We start from the raw sequence: 21,456 nt of genomic DNA, 5'->3' as shown, positions 1-21,456 counted from the left end.
GATGGTTCTTTAAAAAAAATAATAATCAACGTATGTGATAAATTGAGCAACACGTGTTGGCGTATCTATTATCTTATACCTTATTCCTTATGAATTTATATTACTTGAGATGGTTTAAATTACTCCTTTTCTAAGGAATAATTAGTTGGCAAATTTTTAGATTGTAGTGAATGATCATATTATGTGTGAGATTCTCGAGCACCAACCTCAAATTTAGAAGACGTATGTAAATACACATATCATATTAAATTTAAAAAAAAAATATATATATATATATTGTTAATACGATGTTAACTAATTTTACTAATTAAGAACTAATAAAACTTGACAAGACGACACATATTAAGAAGAAATTAATTTTAATTTTTTACAAACATTTAACCTTATCGGCATTTTCCCAGACTATTATAGAAATAATAATAGGGTTTTAATACAACTTATATTGAAATAGAGAACATTTTTCTTTAAAAAAAAAAATAATAATGTTTTTACAGAATTGAATGCGAATAACCTGATTATTCGAAGTAGGTTCAATTTTATCTAATAATAATTTATCTAAATATTCTAAATCATAAAATAATTAATATTCTGCTTCCAACCACCGTAAGTCTAAAAATTAAAAGGACAGTTTATGATAGTGACACTCTTTCATAATTAACAATATAAAATTGTATATTTCAATAAACTTAATAAGTTTCATTACTTTTGGCCGTATCAAATACACCCAAAATGAAAATATGTTTATCAGTAAAATTACAAGGTTTCGTCATTTGTTTCGTTTCGTTATGATTGAAGTACCTGTTAGGAAAAATAAATAAATAAATAAGTACATAGTATAATAATTACCAACTTTCACGGGATTTTGAAATTTTGAAACAATAATTTTTCTGGTGTATATATTTAATGTAGAAAAATAAACTTAAAGGGGTGCTTCACTTACACCAGCATCTATACAAGCCAATATTTAAATGATGTATTATTATTATTAATTATTATACAAATTATAGCATTTGAAAATGTATTTTGATTGGACTTTTTGTGTTTAATATATTTTTCATAGCCCGTATAACGTTCAACTATAACGATTTTTTATCGATAATGGATTGATGAGATCAATTAAATTATTATTTATTGTTAGTTTTTACCATAATACTATTCGATAAAAATACTGTATAAATTATTACTGATAGGATAATTCTAGCCTTTACAATAACAATAGTGTATAATATTACTATCTTATAAATAGTTTATACATTATAAATAGTATTATAATAAAATGTATATGTTGAATTCACATGATATTCCGGATATTCGTTAATATTACTTTATATATTTACCGGATTTAATGGAGCCGCTTAAAGCCGCAGGTTGTAAGTTCACTACAGAATACGGACACTGCTTGTCTTCATCCGTATAGCTGTAATTTAATTTTAACCTTTTTAATTTGTCGTTCAATATTATATATGTTGTTAACATATTTGTAATCTGCTTACATAAAATAATAGTTTGAGTACTTTTTAAATTTAAATGTTTTTTACATCGAAATAAGAACAAAATCTTTATAAATACAATATACATTAGCATACGTCTTAAGAAAAGGTTTTGTATAATAATTAAAAACAAAAACCGTAATATCCGTCCCAAGATGTTGATTTTCTCAAATATACAATTATTATAAACAATGATATACGATATGATACTCGTATATGAGTTTTAATATAGATGGTGTGTGCTACTTTCTACATAACTATAAAATTTTAAATACCTAAATGTATTTTTCTATTATCAATTTAGGTATAACTGTTAATTATTAACAGTAGGAACTCGTAATATTTTATTTACTCCTTTTTTTATTAAACATAACTTCGATAACAGCTAGCAGCTAGGAGGCTATTAGCAGAGCCGTGCAGTGGAGAGGACCTAAGGGGCATGCGCTACGGGCGCCAAAAAAATTGAAATACATAATGATAAATAAAATAGGGGGTGAATATTTTTAATTTTGCCATGGGCGCCAAATCTTAACGGCACGGATCTGGCTATTAGCTTTATAAAATATTATATTTTACATAATTATACTAACAACTAGGTAATGTTAAAAATGAGACTTATAACTACTATAACTATTGCATTTATTTGTGTTATATTATATATTTATATTTCATATTTCGATGTTCTTGAGGAATGATAACGTTTTGTAGTTGGCAGTCGAGTCCGATTATTTTGTATAAATTATATAATATGTTTACTCTTTACTTGAATCATCATTCCGTTATTAAGTATCTTACCCATAGGCGCAATTTCAGCTTTCGACTTGAGAAGGGAGCTAAATTTTATACTAAAGGCAACCAGGCCCGTGGGGGACTTAGCTCCACACACCCTCACTATTCATATTATCTTATCTTATAATATTACTTCATACATCGATTACATTTTTTTTTTTTTATTTTTGTTTTTACTTAAATACCGTACACTCACTGCAAATTGATTAAGGGATACAAAAATTGATATCAAAATATATGTTTCATCCATCACCATAAAAAATTATGATTTATTACTAATACTAAAAAAGAATAATATAATTATTGATAAGTAAAAAAACTAATATTATGCTTTAATTTTATTAGTTAAACATTTATTAAATATATATTTTATTATTAAGTATTATTATTAATAATATTAAATAATATTATTTAATACAAATACATTTTTGTTTTACAAACAAATTAATTGAATTTACAAAAACAATTCATAAATAACAATAACTATTACATCTGGAGCCTATTGCACAGTGATTTACAAGCTAATTATATATTTTTTTATTATTATTATTTTTGCGTAATAGGGCATTATATTTATTCATTACAATTATTGTAGTCTATGATCTTTTTCAGCAAATTAATTTAATGTATCATCAGCTGATATGTTATTCAAAGTACTTTGCATTATTACTGTTTTTCTTAATATTTTAAATTATTTCCATGGATCTTATTTTATGTTCTGATTTGATCAGTGACACCTAATTTTATGTATTTTTGTACATAATTTTTTTTTCAACGATTAAAAGATTATAATATTACTTATATGACTATCTATCAATTGTTATTTACAAACTACCATCGATTATAAATGTCGTTTTATTGTTCTATTAGCTCCAAAAAACTAGTTTTGACTTACGTTTTTCATTAGTTGACAGATATTATAGGTACATATAACTATATAAGTAATATTACGAGTAATATAACTTATTACTAGTAAACTTTTTAATCGTCAGACTTAAGGTATGAACAACATATCATCTTATATAATATATGTTGTTGTGTTTAAAATTGTAATTGCTATTAGGGTTTTTACCTTTTAACACTGGAATTACTGCTAATCAATGACACTGAACTAGAACCACAACTTGATTTGACTTGATTCAAAAATAAACCAGAAACAGCGGGTAGCTCCAAGTTCTTTTCTGATAAATATTGCTTGATAGTTGGTTCGACTCCGATATGTCGAACAGACATTTCCGATAACTGCTCCAAAACGCACTTATTCACTTTTTTCATCATCCTCACTATGATATCCCGCTGAAAAAACTCGAGTCAATAAATAAATCTTAATAATTTAAGTATTTATATATCATCATTGAATAGACTTTATAAGATATAAGTATTTACATAAATGTAACAAACATAATATGTTTACAAGTTTTAAAGTTGAATTTACCAGCAATATCTAATTGATCTTACATTATCCGATTGGTAACAGCTAATTATTAGTTATTTAAATATAAAACAAAAAAATTAAAAATCATAATTGAAAACAATTAAAGATAATTTAATATATAAAAGGATTAAATATACCTCATTATTAATAATATAAAATACTCAAGTAAAAGTATTCAAATATATACTTTAAATATTTAAAAAAAAGTATTTTAAATACTTTCTTATGAAACCTGTATTCAAAATCTAATACTAATTTAAAAATACTCTAATCTACATTTACTACATCTACTATACATCAATCTACATCTATTATAGTACCTATAGGTACTATCATATTTTCAATTTAATCATATCCAATAATAAAAAATATTCAAAATATATAAATATAATAGTTGTAAATAATATAATAACAATTTATTTGATTATAATAAAAAATCGTAAGAAAAAATGTTATAATCTATTTGAACTCCAATCGTTCATAAAAATTGAATGTAGCATTCGTTAAATTTTGTTTTGTTTTTATTATTATTATTATTACAGTAACAATAACTTACAAGGTATTTCTTATTAAAAATTAGATTCTGAACGAAGTTAGGAATATATTGATTTTACAATGATGTATGTTTTTTATTTTTTTATTTTTGTATCTGTCATCACGTTTTAAAGTAAAAATAATAATTTAATTTTTAACTTCAGCCCTTCTTTAAAAAAAAAAATTCATCTAGTTGGTACTTTGTAAATTAGAAAGTAGTTAGCGTTAGGAAAAATACTGAAAAAGTAACGGCAAATCGGGCATTTTTACGCATAATCAGTTTTTGACAAAATCAATTTTTTTTATTATTGTATCTAAAAAACAAATTATTGTAAATACTTGAAATTTTCTCCAAATGTTTATATTAGCGTTATCTATTTACAATTAAATTTTCAAAAAATTTTGACTTTTTTTAAGCAATTTATAGACAATTAATATTTTCGATCTTTCTAAGTTTTTTACAAAATGCCTATAAAAAAAATTTGGCAATCCAAAAAATCTTTAAAATTTAATACAAGGTTTATTATAAGTTGTACTTATCGTAGTAAAAAAAGTCAAAAATCGATAGTCACAATTTTTGTTTGTAAGCATTTAAACTTCAAATGTTTGTAATGAAATATATCAAAATCGCGAAAATATGCAATGAATTTTGAAGTTGAAAATTCGTAAAATTGTGATTTATACCTAAGATTAAAAAACTCAATACAAGGTTATCCATAAGTTTCTTCAAATAACTGTAAAAAAAGTTCTAGCTTCAAAATAAAAAAAATTTATGAGCATATAAAATTTAATTTTTTACGAAATCATGTAAAATAACAATTTAAATATAGGTAATAATATAATATACCACACTAATTATTCCCTGACTGACAAATCATCTCCCTTCAGAATCGTTTTTCGTCATTACATTCAAATTTAATACATCCATTATAGTAACCTATAGTCCCCACCTCTACTATACAGCAGAGCTATATCACTTACTCACCCTTTTTTTTGAGCTTTGAGTCTTAAAATTAAAAGTGTTTAAAAAATTTTAAGTTAAAATAATTTAAAATTTTTTAAATATTTAAAATTCAAACACTTAACAAGTGATTATAAATTTTTGATCTATTTAATTGTTTAAAAAAAAAAACCGCAACTAGTATTCAAATTATATAAATCGAAAAAAAACTAATAATAAATTAAAAATTGCATATTTGATATTTTTATAAGTAACTTAAAATATTTTGAAAAATGCAAAAAAAGAATACAATAATGACTTTTGTTACATAAATACTTCCATTATATCGTTTTATTCTCACAATTATTTATTTTGAAAAGTAACAGTTACGTACTTTAAATTTTCTACCAAAAACTACACTCAATATTGAACTATTATTTAATTTTATTATTTAAAAAAACTAAAAAAATATATTTCTTTTTAAAACCAATACATTCAAAACTCTACTCAGAATTAATGACTATAACAATTTTTATCATAATTTAAAAAATTATATAGCAGGTGAATAAAAATAAGATGTTGACGTCGGTTAAAATTATATATTATTGGTACTTATCATACTTTTATTAATTCAAGTGCACTCCGTTTATCAGGATTACAACATTTGTCAATTTTTTTCATATCAAACTCGATTCGGTTATTTGCTCGGTTTAATTTCATCATTTGTTCATTGGACTCTTTAAGCACACGTTCACGTTCACTGTCTTTGATGTCCCGAATGTTGATTAAACTTTCTAATTCTTCACTGTTTGTCTTATACTGAACTTCTAGATTCTAAAATTTATTATTTATAATATAATATATATGTGTATAAATATCAAATACAGTAGAATCTGCTTAATTGGAACACATTGGGCGGTGACCTATTGGTCCCCATTATCCGACTGTCCCGATTAACCGAATAACTAATAAACCGATACATTCATTCGGGACTATGCAATCTGTCCCTACTAAGCGGTTGTCCCCTTAATGTGGCTCCCAAATAAGCGGATTCTAATGTACTAAACTTTTCTAGTAATTTAAGTCTAATAACCATATTTATAAATTCATTTATTTTAGTAAGTTGGTCAGGTTTAATCATAACATTCATAACAGAAGATTAGTCTTTAAAGTTAAAATAAGTTTATATCTATAATTAATTGTAAAAGTGCATGAAAAATATAACTTTAAAAAAACTAAAAATATTGCATTGATCCAAACAAATTTAGTTGGTGAATTGGTGGGTGGGTAGCTTATGAAGCTTGCTCCTAGAGTTTTGAAAACTCAAGCCACCACTGTTTATTGAAAAATATTTTATTTATTTTATTATACATCAATATCTATTTACTACTTTTATTAATCTGTTATAAGTATAACTTTAAGTCAAAAATATAAAATATAATTTCTTTAAATATTTAATATAATTTAGTAATTTATAACATATTCAAACATTCTATTTTTGAATAATTTTAATATTATTATACATTTTTTTTCTTTATGGAACATATGATGATTATGTCAAATAGGCAAATCAACAAATCTATAATTAATAGCTCCAAACAATTAAATAATTATAGTAGATAGTTTCAATATTCTAAACTTAAAAATTTGTTCAATCCATGCATATAAAATAAATAATAATACCTATAAATAACTATAAACTATATCATCTCCGATGTTCTAATAAAATAAACAAAAATCGAAATTATACGATTTGCAAATTTGAAATATCCATCTAATTATCTAAGTAATATATAAATGTTTGATAATATTGATAAATATTTAAAAAATTAATTAAAAATATTTTAAAATAAATTATAAATTAAAAGTACACTTAAAAACGATCAATTTATATTAAGAAAATATACTATCTGTAACTCGATCATATGATAATATATGTATATGAGAAAAAGATAAAAATCAAAAATTTTGAACATATTGTCTATTTTTCAATTTTAATCTAAAATGATATGTTGAATATCATCATAATATATACGAGTATAGGTATATATCATATTTGAATTTTGTATAATATCAAGTACAATTATTGTTAATTAAATAAAAAAATTAATTTAAATTCTACCTTTAGATATAATAATTATTCCAAAATAAAATATTACTATAATATTTGGTACATTATTGTACAAATAATAATATCATTAAGTAAACATAGGTACTAACAGATGTCAGTCACATTTAATACTTTCATTTTTTTTTTTACACGGACAACAATAAAAACAAAAACCTTTCATTATTAACCATATAATCAAATAAAACTATACAAAAATATTAAATACTAAATAAAATTGTTAATTTGATTGCTTATTTAGACTCTCGAACAAATAATGAGAGTATGCCTATTTCATAATATAGGTAATAGTTTTTAAGATTTTTATGTACATACTTATAAAAAAAAATATATATGATTCTTGGGAATAGTTCTCACTTTTCTTTAATAAAACTATGATATAAGCACACGTACTAAAAAATAAAATTAAAATATCGATAAGGCACCAAGATATTAAGAATGTAACAAGAATCTTTTTGCTGATATATTCACTTTAGAATATTTTTTCCCTTTAAATAGATTTTTTTTATGCGTATTTAGATTCACCAAGCATATAATAAATACATAACGTATTTAAATTTATAGGTATTTGGCACTTACTTGAATCTCGTTCTCCAAATTTTCGAGCGTTTTCTTTTTCTGTAGCCACATGCTGTTGAGTTTTTCGTAAGTCTCCTCTAAAGCCACCTTTTCTTTGTACTCTTCGCCTACAACAAAAATACATAGATTTACCAACTTCTGTCGGGTAACTGGGTCCGAAATGAACTGACTAGCCGGGTTTACGGAAGACATGCCGGACTTATAACAATTATTGTTGGCATTGAGTACGTGAAGCGTGTTCTCCATGGCCCGGATCTCGGTCTCCAGCTTCTGTACACGCTCATCCAGTCGGTCTCCAGTCTCCTGAAGCTCAAGCTTCTCTTGGGCCACTCGAATCCGGTGCTCGCTAATCCTGAATGACGATAAGTCTTCATCTTCGTCGTCGCAATCGCCATCGCCGTCATCCGCTGTCGCCGGGGACGAGGGGCCTCTCATCGTAGACAAAAGTATCTGGTGTTTGGTCTTTCGCTGTTCAATGTATTGGACCAACGAATCCAGCTTGCGTTTCATCGTTGACTTCTCATCTGATAGCAATTTTTTCTCTTCACTGATTCGCTTGTACATTTCCGCCAATTCACTTTTCCTATTGTTTATACCCTACTCACGCGCAAAACATTGATCCTCATATAACATTACAATCGTATATGGAAGTCAATTTTAAATAAATATTATAAATATGTCTCGGCTGTCAGCTATACTGCTATACTGTAAAACATCCACCTACCATAGTTAATTCCTCGCGCTGCTGAGCTAACGAATACACTTTTTCGCATTCATTATCCGTTAACTTCTTCATTTGTTCTATTTTGAGCTTCACCATCATTTCCTCCATGTGATACCGATGATTTGTTTCCTTTAAGACTTGAATTTGCTTTACGCCTTTATTGAACACGATAAACAAAACATGAAATATCGTTAGCTACGTTACCCCCCAATAACACCAATGCTACACTTAGCAATCGTATCAAACCTCCTTCATTGGTGACGTTCAACTCATCTACTCGATTCCGGAGCATTTCTAATTCTACAGTATTTTTTTCAATTTGTTTGGTTACACGTCGGGTTTCGCTCTAAAACAACATAATATTCTCATTATTTTTAATATTATATGTATATATATATATGTCTATTTTATCGTAACTCACTTCAGTCGATTTCAACTGCTTTTCTAACTCACGTTGGTGTTCATTGGCCTGACTTAACTCTTCATTACACATTTGTAGCCTTTCTTGCAAAACTTTCATTTCTTCAATATCCGTAGTTCCTTTGGCTTCAGAAATTGCTATACGTATAGTTTCGAGTTGAAAGCTCTAAAATAATCGCTGTTAATGCATTGATTTTCTTGTTATTGCAATCCTATTACCAAGTTATATATAATTTCTTTTTTTTCCAAGATTAATTTTTTTAATTTCGATTCTTCTTTACTCAATATATTTTGTTTGTTACAAATTCGTTCTAATTGACTTGTCAATAAATCGATGTTAATTTTTTCCTGGCTTATCTCATTTCTTACGTTATACGCGGTGGTAAGCATTTTATTTTTTTCTGATAAGAAATTTTCTGCTTCAGCTTTTTTTTGCTAAGACAAAACAAACAATAATTATCAAACATTTTTACTAATAAATAACATTTCTTAAAATTTCAAATCAAACTTTAATACATTGTAGATCAAGTTCAGTTCATTTAACCTCTCTTCTGTGGTCATAGATTTGTTTTTGATTTTAGATAAATCATCCTTTACTTTGGCTAAGCCTTTTTCTTTTTGTTGTATCTGAGTTTTCAATTTTATTAATTCATTTTCCATATGCTTACGTTTTGTACGCTCGTTTTCTAAATTATTACCCATAACACTAAGGGTTTTTTGAATTGACAACACCTATAGAAATTTAAAAAAAAAAAATAATTACATCGATAACAGGCATCCGGCTATATAATATATTATATATATTATACATGATACATATAAATGTATTTTAAATCTTAACCTCTGATTGTAAATCTGCAGTTTCCGAAAGCTTATTAAGGGTCAACAACTTCAGCTCATTATTGACTTTATTTACTTCTTCCGTTTTATATTCTAATTCTTCATTTTTTTCTAAATATTCTTGATACATTTGTTTATTTTCATTCATGTTATCATACATTATACGAGCATCTAATCTAATTTTATTTATTTCCTATAATATCAATTCATAATAAATGTTTTTAATGATTTTCTCATTTCAAATACAATAAAATTATACTGACTTCAACGATATTCTGTGAATCTTTTCGATTAGAGTTCAAAAAATTAGCAGCGTTCTCCCATTGCTCAAGCCGATGGTTTCTTTCTTGTTGTGCTTGTTTAGTTAACTTGGCAGTTTGTTCCAGTTCTCTTTCTACTTGAAGGAGTTCACCTACTTCTTTTTCCACGATAGACTCTCTTTCAATCACATCTCGTTGAAGATACTGTCTTTGTAATTCCAATTCCTAAATTATACATAATTTATAAATGTATATTTTTAAAACTACGCTTTAATTCAGTTATTACCTTAAACCTGTTATTATCCCCTAAATGATATGTCTCAAGAATATTTACATCCGTACATTGTTTAGTCAAATCGTTGTTCCATGCCGTAAGCGTTTCTTCGCCCCACTCGATAGTTTCCCTCAATTTTTTTATTTGTTCGTCGTTTTTTACCAACTCATTCTAATAATGTAATTTATAAGAAAATTAAGCAATAGGCACTCAATTTATTTATAATTTATATACACTTATATTTCATTGTATAAATAAAATACAGACACAAAGTAGAATTATTTATAATTATAGTCATATGTATACACAACTTACGTGTTGTGTTCATTGATTAATTTTCAAAATAATTCAATTTCTAACTATAAAAATTATATTACTACAAATTGTTTAACATTGTTTTTTTATTATTTTTATAAAAAAAAAAACAAAATATATAGTTTAGAATATATTATACAATACCTATTATCTATGAATTAATACACATTTATTTATTCAAACTCTTTTATTTGATTTGTTTTAAACACTTTTTCAAATTTCTCAATTTACTGGTTAAAGATGTAATATCTTAAAAATTAAAATAATTAAACGAAAAAATTGAACAATATTACCATTCATTTGGTAATATTAATAATAAATAATACATATCTAGTTATATCTAGTCGTATATTATTATACTAATAATTATTAAATTATAAAACGTTAAATTCAATAATGTAAAAACTTATTAAACTTATTAGTTATTAATATAAGTACTCGAAAATTTCAGCATTTACGTATTGTTTTTGTAAGTCTCAGATCATACAAAGTAAAATAACAATTTGTTTCACTATTCCCTGATGACATACACTAAATTTCATTTTTATAATTTTTTCTTCTACTTATATTATTATACTTACAGAAAAACGTATACAAATTGTAACATTAAACGTATCAATTATTAGCATTTAAAAAAATAAAAAGTAAAATTTAAGTTTTTTTTGTAAATAATAATATATATATATACACAATTTTCGACTGTTGATATATAGTAATATATTATAACTTATTATAATATATTACTTTTAATAATTACAGTCAGTCTTTGCTATTTGTAGCCTCTTGAGAGGACGTCGTACCCGCATGTGTTGTCTCCGTCTCACACACTTAAGACAATATTAAGATAGACGCGTTTACTAGAGTAGACTCGCTCAATATTGGTATTAGAGTAAATATACCCATTATAAAATTAAAAGATGAAAATATTTTTGAGGGCAAGACAATGAATTTTTTTTTTTTAAATAAAATTTTGAAAAGTTAAAGGTTATTTAGACATTTTTGCTATTTCTAAACAATATAATGAACGTTATAATGGAAATAATGGAAACAACTCAACGTCTTGAACGTCAAAATAGTGTCATCTTTTAATTTTATAATAGGTTATACTCTAGAAACAAAATTAAGCGAGTTCTACTCAAACGGCGTAAATATGTTTTGTCTATGTCGTTAGTGTGTAAGACGGAGACAACACATGCGGGTGCGACGTCCTAAATCCTAAATAAGTTTTTGTCGCACGAAACCGCTTTACATTCGATGCACAACGACTTTTAAAAATTAATATTATAAAATATAACATAATATTAAAAATTTAAATTATTCTCAAATTGTTATTAAATTACCATTTAAACCCCTTAAAAATATAAGTGTATATTGGTAAAAACTGCAGGTATCTAATAAAAAAAACTAGTCTGCCAATTTTTATTGTCGCGTATTAAACGAGTAAACTAAGGACTCAAATGGAGTCCAGAGTACCAGGAGCCCATGGCCTAGTCACTACTCATTTTGCAGTTTACGCGTCATGTTTCCAATACCAGTGGTGGGCGACGGCAGTTATAGTTGTAAAACTCATTTAACGGCCGTGAAGTTACTTCATACGTTCCTGTTACATATTCAATTTTAAGTGATCTCCTAAATGTTTCTACAACGTTTCAATGTTGTAAAAACAACGGTACGCAAATAATTGAATTCTATATTCTATAATTCTATATTATATATTCATATGACTGAGCGACAAAATCTTCATTAACTTTTAGCATTTACTAATAAACTTTGGTTTATATTTTTATTTTCAGTTTTTGAATAAATTAAGAAAGCTGATAATTAAAGTGCTGATACAAAACCACCAATTTGTTTATTTATTTTTAAAATATTATAATACATATATACATAGGTACTCCAGATATCTAAAGTCATCAATTAAATTATTTATAAAGTGGTCTGTCATAGGATTTTCATTACTTCATTAGTTAGTTATATTAAATATTTCATTCCAATAAGATGACAATAGACCAGTGCCGTAGGCAGTGTTGGTTAGTAACGCAAATTACAAATTGTATGTAATGAAATTACTTTTTCAGTAACAGCAATAATTTCATTGCATTTTACTTAAAGTAAAGCAGTTGTAACGAAATTTCTTTTTAATGTAATTTCTATGATGTAACGCAGTATGACGTTATTTTCCACGTTATTAAAATAATAGTTTTGATTGTTCAAATTTTTGTATTAACAAAAAAAAGCCAATGCATCGCGATAGGATATTCTGGAAAAATTAAAAATCAATTATATTTATTTTCGACTCCGATAATATTTAACAATATTGTAGAACATTCCAGGAATTTTGTTATTATTTTATTAACAGAAAGAAAGGAGTTTGGTTTAAAAATAGAATTTAATTAAAATAAATTATGATTGTCCTTGATTATAAAATGTAAATAATATACATACTAATAATAGATAATGGTTAAAAAAAATACAATGGTAACTGTTATCAATGATAATAATGAAAAAAACTAACGTTATTTGTAACGCCCTACTTTATTAATGAAAAAGTAATGTAACGCGATAAAAATAATTTTAGGTAACGCAAATGTAATTTAAATAAAAATATTTAAAGTAACGAATAAAGTAATTTTATTACTTTTTAAAAGTAACTTACCCAACACTGGCTGTAGGTATCTGAGAATCTAAATAAATCAGCGAAATTATAATTTAAATTTAAATTTAAAGCTCGTTTTAACCTTAATGTGCAATTATTATAGTCAAAGTTTGTTGTAATTCAAACAATAATGTTAATATTAATACCATATAAGTATGTATACGCATATGGGAAAACTATCATATATTTTTACCTTTTACAATTTTAAATATCGAATGTGACAGGATTGACAGGTTATAAATATTATTTCATAAGATAACATAAAATAAAAATAGTTAAAAAAAACTGTAGAAATACGATAATAAATAGATAAATATAAATACATTTATAATGTAGATGACAACTAATGAGTGATTAACTTAAATTTTTTTCTTTTGTGAATTGTTATTTACCTCAGTGACGTCATTTGGACCACGCAGGGTATACATTTGCGAATTTAAAAATCCAATATTATAGTAATTTTACCCACTTTATAAATTGATTGGCCCGAATAATTGATAGTGGCTTGCGCTGAAGTGACCTGCCCTATATGCCATGCATATTAAAAAAAAATTGAAATGATACCACTGATTTACCTATATATATAATGCTATTTAAAGAGCATATTGTATTGGTATTTTTAAGTGCATTTAAAAAATGTAAATTGCTAAAAATTAACGTCTTTAGTTTCATATCTTCCAAGATCTGATTATTCTTGTCTTATTCTTAATATCTGGTAATTATAATAAATAGGTTATATAATACAAACTTAGGTGCCTGATAAGTTATAATGCCAAATAAATATTAAATTTACGATTTATAGTTTAAATTACATATTTTATAAAATACCAAGCTATGATTAAAATAAATAATCACATATAACCATCTAAAAACACGAAATGTATTTAATTTTTAATACTACTGCGTTAGAAATAATTTAATAATTTTGAATTTCATTAATTGATAATTCATAACTCACGATTTGGATAAATGATAGGTAATAAGTATAATAAATATAATATATTTTAATTATTAACCAAATATCCCATACTTCCATTTTATTCTGATTTTCAATCAATTCATTGAGATTTTGTTTCAATGCTTTATTTTCCTGAGATAAATAATCGTTGTCTTTTTGAGCTGCTATGAGCATATGTTGTTCTGTCTCATATTGTTGACGATTGGCTATGATCAATTTCTATTAAAAAATGGAATATACAAATATGAATTATATTATATTAAGAACAAATACGAAATACACATATTTTTTAATAATTATTATTATTAGCAAAATTGTAAAAAAATTGTTAAAAAATTAATTCGATTTTTCCGGGTACCTAAACGTTATATAACTAATTTTAAATAATTTACAATAACGCTTATTAAAATAAAATATCAATAGACTTACCTGATTTTGAACCTCGTGAGATGATAAATTGGTTAATATATTTTTATTATCACGTAATTCATTATCCAATGATTCATCAGTAACCAACAGTTCCGCTTTTTTTTTAAGCAATTCTTTTATCTATTAAACATTTTATCACATTAGAATAAAAATGTTATTAAAATTACTATTAGGTATTATACTGTTAACAGTGTTGACTGTTAAGAATATATACTGTTACTTGTTAGAATAAAATAGAATACATAAAAAACAATGATACAAATACAGAAGACAGAACTGCACTAATAGGTACATCTAAAAAAAAATCAAGGAACTTGCTTTGTTTTCCAGTAAGTTTCATAATATTTCAAGTATTTACCTACCATAATTGTAATTGTACCAAATGTCCTAATCAGTTATCATTGTATACGAAAAATTATTCTGATCGAATACGATCTGCTAACTTATATTTCTGAGGATATTTTATTATACATTGATTGCTATACTTACCTAATTTATTTATTTTTATATATAGATTGAACTAATTTTTGCCTAAAACTAATAAAATATAAGTAATACATATTCCATATACCTTTGTTATATAGGTAATAACTATAAATATTATACTATTACTAAATACTAATTGACAGATGTTATGGTTAATATTTTTTGAATAAAAACAAAATAATAATAATAATTTTTTAAGAATAAATCGATTATCGGTATAATCATATTGAGTATGAAATTGGAACTTCAATCAAACATTCATAGAAAATTGTTATTGCTTTATAGTAATTTTATTTTGTTTTAAATGTTTTCATTGTAGTTAAAATAACTCGTATTGATAAATGTATTGATTTTACAATGATATGATTTTTTTAGTATTTTTCAACTTCAATTTATTTCTGGTAGGAAAATGAATCAAAATATTAGGTACATAGTAAAAATTGAAAAATTTTGAATAACTGTATTAAAATAATTGACAAAAAAAAATATAGGAAAACGGAATTTTTTACTCAAAATAAAAAAGTTTTCAACAAAATTGATTTTCTCATTTTATTGTAACTTGAAAATTAAAAATAAATAACTTTAGATACTTGAAACTTTCACCAAATATTTATATTAGTATTTACTGTATTTGGTTTAATTTTCAAGTTGTCTTAATGAGCTATTAATAGACATAAAAAATTGTACATATATATTTTTTTAATGATTATCAATAAAAATGTTTGCTCGGTAAAAACACCTAAAATGTCAAGTCGAGTATTTTGACGAAATTTCATCTAAATTGCGAAAATTTGCAAATTATTTTGTAGTTAAAAGTTCCTTAACATTTTAATATTCATACCTATATTTTTGCGCCTTGAATACTTTTTGTTTATCTTTTTTATCCTATATATAATTATTTTATTTTAAACGTATTTTAGTACAATACGAGTACAATAATTTCATTATATTTATATCTATAAATAATATTAAATAATGAGTAAAGTAACTTACTTACTTTTTAAAAGTAAATGCAAATAAAAACTAAAACGTACCAAATTTATAGGCGTATACAAGTGTATCATATTGTAATAGGTATTACGTATATTATTCATGCGTAAAGGATTACACCATAATCCATATATTATTATATTCCTTCAAATTGAGAATATTATTTATATATAAGTAAACACTATAGGTCTTTAAAGGTTATAGGAGGTAAGTAATAATAATTTGTCTGAAATTATTCTATTATTTACTAGTTATTCCATTGAATATGTTGTTTCATCTCATTACGATTTGTTTTTTATTCTTATTCAGTATTCGTATATATTATGTATATTCTTGTATATTATTGTTAATTGTAAATACCAATGAAACTGTACTATTTTAAGTGGGCTTCCGCCCGTCAATATTAAAATAAATAAATTAAATCTTACAAAAAACAATGCTATTAAATATAATTATACAAATAATTAAAAATTATAATAGTTATGTTATAGATAATGGTGTACCTATACCTCTTTTTCGAGTAATTGATTTTCTTCATTTGCCACCGGTACGTGAAAGCCGTCACCACAGCCAATGTCCTTCATTATTTCTGCTATTACTTGGTTGTCGTATGCCATTTTTATTGGGTATCCGGAACCGTACAGTTACTTAGAAACTTAAATCAGTAATTAAATTAAAAAGATTGAAAATGTACGGAATGAAAAAGTTTTTGAAAAAATCAGAAAAACAAAATAAATGTAAAGTACACAAAACTGTTGCTATGGTAACGTAATGGTATGGTAAAAGAATACTATACCTATATGATGCACAATATTATTATGAAGTAGTTGTAGTTGTTTGATTAGATTATACAATGTTGGCATGGTGCTTGTATCGTTGGTAGGTCGGGCGGTAGGTACTGTTTTATTTTTATAGTTACTACTGTTTACAGATCAAAAAGTCATGATAACATTTAACTCATTCAAGAGTCAAGACCATTTAATGTTTAATATTTTATTATTCAAAATGTTGGACGTTAGACTTAAGGTTTCTCTATAAATATTATTTTCATAAAAATCTCTAAGTACTTGACGAGGTCCATGCCCCCTAGCCCCCCCCCCACGGCACGGCTCTGCGAATATCATTATACTATCACACATTTCTTAATATTATAATAGTCTAGACAAATAGAATAAGTGGCTCTCCTCTAGTCCTCTCACCCAATTCTTCAATCATCGTCATTTGGTTTATTTGGTGTCTACAACTTAAAAAAAAATTGTAGGTACTGATAAATAAATTGCGGCCCATGAGTACCTGTAAGGCCTAAAATCCTAACAGTCCAGGGGGTGATTATTTATGAGAAATGAGATCATTATCGCTACGGCCGCTACATGTTTAGTTCGCCGCGTATAAATTGTAGTACATAGTACATACCTACCATTAATTTATCTAAAATCTAAAAGAAGAAACACTCACGAAATTGTTAAAAATGTGTTTATTACAGGAACGGCTAAATGGCTAAACACTTATAGCAGTTTATAAAAATATTTAGTAACAGTAAAAGAAGTTTTAGATGAACTAGCAAAAAAAAAGAGAAAACTAGATTTGCTAATTTAATTATTATTTATTTTATTTATACATATAATGATGTAGTATTTTATAATACAGAAGTTTTGACTTTATGAAATATTGGAGTGGATAATTTTCCATATTGTGTTTAATGTGAATTTTGAATCAATTCAAATTATATTCATGGGTCTTTATTTGTTCCTATATTTTACTACCAAAGTTTTGAGGTTAGGGGATTTTCCAATTTTCCCTTCCCATTTAGCTATATTGTTTTCTTTTTTTGATTACCCCTCCCCTTTCAGAAATCATGTCTACGCCACTGTCATAAATGTAGGTATACAAATATTAAAAATATGTAAAATTTTTTTTGTTTTAAAGTTCAATAACAATTATAAAGTTTTGCAATGTTGGAAAAAATATCCAATGTTCTTAATCATAAAACTAAAAAATAAATATTCTCAACCATGCCATTTTTAATCATATACGAGTATGTTATTGTAAAAAATCCACATAATATGGTGTATTGTATTGGTATATACAGTAAAACGCTTATGTTAATTTTAAGTTATTAATAACTAGTCAATTGCCTATTTATATACCTTGAATTTATTCATGCCATTATATGGCAAGTATATATGGTATACATAGTCAATACTGACTCGAAAAATGAATTACAATCATATAAGTACCTATAATATAAACATACCCTACTATTGTAATAATTAATAAAATAATAAATGCGATATTTTTGGTAAAATTAATACAACCTAGTAATTACCACATTACTCGTAAATCATAATAAAATAAGTTACTATTATTTATATAAAATATAATACTTAGTTCATCACTAAATATTAATATACCCCTAATAAAAAGTGACACTACTCAGAAATACCTATACAACTATTTTTCATTGAATTAAAATTTAACACATCCATTACAGTGATCTATCTAATGATGAGGCATACTCCCATACTCAACACTTAATACAATTATTACAATATATCAAAACAACTTCATGGTATTTTTTAAGTTTATTACATTTAAAAAATATTCTACCTAATCTATCTACTTGTCAGTTTTTTGTTTTGTTTTACTAATTATTAGGAAAAGTACTAAGAATTTTTAACTTTTGATCTTCAAAATCCAAATTACCAACAAGATGCACTTTGGTAAGAGAAAAGGTATTGAAATCAAAGATTGAAACATTTTGTCTACTACTCTTACAATAAGTATTGACACGTGAAAAAAAAATTAACATAGTAAAATCAATACGTTCGTCAAAATACTCGGAATTTAAAATGTTAACTTATCATTTTTTATTTTTATAGATAAAGCTGTTAGTCATAAAAAGCAGGCAAGTTATTTTGTTATGTTCACTAATTTGTCCAACTAATATAACTACTTTTATTCATGACATTAATATATTGATAACAATATACAAAATCTTATGCATAAATTATTGCTTTTGATAAAAGTTAAAATTTTAAATAGATATTTTTGACTGGTTTATAACAATTTTGATCTAGCACATAACATTTCTGATTAGTATGTACTTCACAACATGTAGTCAACAGTATATCAGATACTTATTTACATAACATAATAATTGAAACACGTATTATGTTGAATATATATATATTTTTTTTTATTAATATACGACTGATCGGAATCATATTCATGTATTTAAATCTGAAATATTAAGACACAAATAATACAAATAATACAAATAAAAAGAAACAAAAAGGAACCTTATATTCTATAACTGTATACATTTTTGATTTACATTATATACACATTACTGTATTGTTTGCGTAAAATAAAAAGAACGAGTATAAAAATGAGAGGGCTGAATACAAAATTAATTGGATTTATTTTTAAAACTAATCATATAATTTATAGTACAATTTTTTACACGTTAATTATATTAATATAATACTAATGTATATGATCACAGCATACGTCAATCATGTATAATAATGACAAACCTATTGTAATAAGGATACCTATTACTCATTACTTTCAAAGTTAACCTATGTACAACTACATAAACCATTTAACCAACATGAGCTACAAAGTAATTGATATAATGCATATATCTTATAGACGTTAAATGTAATACCACTCGCATAATTCATTAATCAAAACGAGTATTTAAAAGCTTGAAAGAGTTTCATTAAATTCATTGATTTTAATACCTAAATTATAACAATTTACCAATAACATTTTGTTTCTTAGTAAAACTACTTCAATGATTAGATTGTTGGAAACTATGAATTATAAAAACACCTTATACTGAGTTTAATACAAGTATAAAAGTGGATAAAAAATAAAATAAATAATAATAATTGATACACATAAGATACACAACAAAATAAAAATTACAATATTTGAACAATTTCAAAATGTCAACTCGCAAAAATGCAGTTATTAAACAATATATAAATCATAATTATATAAACATTGTATAAAGCACTTTTGTTCTTAAGGATCAAATGCTTAAATTTCATATGAAATTATAAATATGATAGATAACAAGCTATATTAAATTTAAAATACATTATTGGCCATGTCTTTACTTAGTATATAAAAATAATATAACTTATATGAGTACACAATATCTAATCAAATACTAACTATAATATATTCTTATAGTTAATCTTAAAGTAATGAAGTAGTAAGGATTGGGAGTATGTTAATCAATTCTTTAAAAATTTTTAACATGGTTATAAGCATTTTAAAACTATAAAATTTTAACAAATAAACATACTTCAGATTTGGTTTTAATAATATTATCCATATAGCGCACGTGTTTTATGCAATAAAAAAAAATGTATATAAATATATAACATTAATGATTTTTTTTGATAACATTTAAGGCGTAAAAAATACAATTCCAATATAATTTGTCTACTATGCAAATACTAAAGGTAAATATTTATGATTTGTATCAAGGTTTAAATCTAGGTAATATTGTATTAAGTTGTCAACTTTCCTTTATATATTCATGAACTGCATTGCTTACTCTGCCATGAAAATGGTTATAAAATTACAATTAAATTTTAAACTAAATGAGAGTAATTAAATATTGTAAGAACACAACAATTTTTGATTTAATTAAATATATACTTAATCCAAATTGTTCTAATATTCACAGAAATAAAATTAAACTAAAATTATGTCAACAGTACAAATTTTTCCTGGTAAAATTGAATGAAAAAGAGAAAAGTATTTTCAATATACAGTTTTTATAAGTTCTCAGAACTAAACAGGTATCACAAATAGAATGCATTGCTATACCAAGATGTATCTCCATTTTATATAAACTGTCAAAAATGTTAAAATTTCATAATTGGACAAATAATATTAAGTAAACATGAGGTATAATATTACTAATAATTTGTTTTAATTATTATTACTATTATTATTTATTTCTAATAAATAATACCAAGAAGATCTCAAGCTAATATTTAATTAAAATAAAAATCCTAGAGAGGTTATAAATATATAATTTTAATCATTTTGAATACAATTAGTTTAAACTATTAATGGAGGATTATATTTTAAATGTTAATGAATTTAATTTTTTTTTTTAATCCTGGATTAATTAATTTGTTAATATTACAATTGGTTAATATCTGTTTAATAACTGAATGATGAT

At 24.7% G+C, this 21,456-nt stretch overlaps 1 protein-coding gene across 1 annotated transcript; it reads right to left on the bottom strand.

The window, feature by feature from the left end:
• Positions 1-605: 605 nt before the first annotated feature.
• Positions 606-16,898, bottom strand: LOC113558406 (coiled-coil domain-containing protein 39-like). The gene is made up of 17 exons (XM_026963854.1): positions 16,757-16,898; positions 14,772-14,891; positions 14,415-14,561; positions 10,426-10,584; positions 10,143-10,364; positions 9,881-10,072; positions 9,556-9,771; positions 9,259-9,474; positions 9,041-9,205; positions 8,866-8,965; positions 8,620-8,774; positions 8,066-8,492; positions 7,896-8,002; positions 5,810-6,022; positions 3,352-3,575; positions 1,338-1,417; positions 606-798 (listed from the first exon to the last, which is right to left on the bottom strand). The coding sequence occupies exons 1-17, from the start codon at positions 16,862-16,864 to the stop codon at positions 767-769; spliced, it is 2,883 nt and encodes a 960-aa protein (XP_026819655.1). The 5' UTR covers positions 16,865-16,898; the 3' UTR covers positions 606-766.
• Between the last annotated feature and the right edge of the window lie 4,558 nt (positions 16,899-21,456).

This window comes from Rhopalosiphum maidis, chromosome 3, assembly GCF_003676215.2.
Source record: "Rhopalosiphum maidis isolate BTI-1 chromosome 3, ASM367621v3, whole genome shotgun sequence".
NCBI lineage: Eukaryota > Metazoa > Arthropoda > Insecta > Hemiptera > Aphididae > Rhopalosiphum > Rhopalosiphum maidis.
The sequence above is the reverse complement of the archived record's forward strand: the minus strand, read 5'-3'. Positions and strand labels throughout refer to the sequence as shown.

What these genes read in the sequence shown, in the direction of transcription:
- LOC113558406 (XM_026963854.1), bottom strand. Translation starts at nt 16,864, where the DNA reads ATGGCATACGACAACCAAGTAATAGCAGAAATAATGAAGGACATTGGC. An exon ending in CTCACGAGGTTCAAAATCAG is followed by an intron (nt 14,562 to 14,771) that starts GTAAGTCTATTG and finishes ATTTTTTAATAG; the next exon opens with AAATTGATCATAGCCAATCG. An exon ending in AACTGAACTTGATCTACAAT is followed by an intron (nt 9,475 to 9,555) that starts GTATTAAAGTTT and finishes GTTTTGTCTTAG; the next exon opens with CAAAAAAAAGCTGAAGCAGA.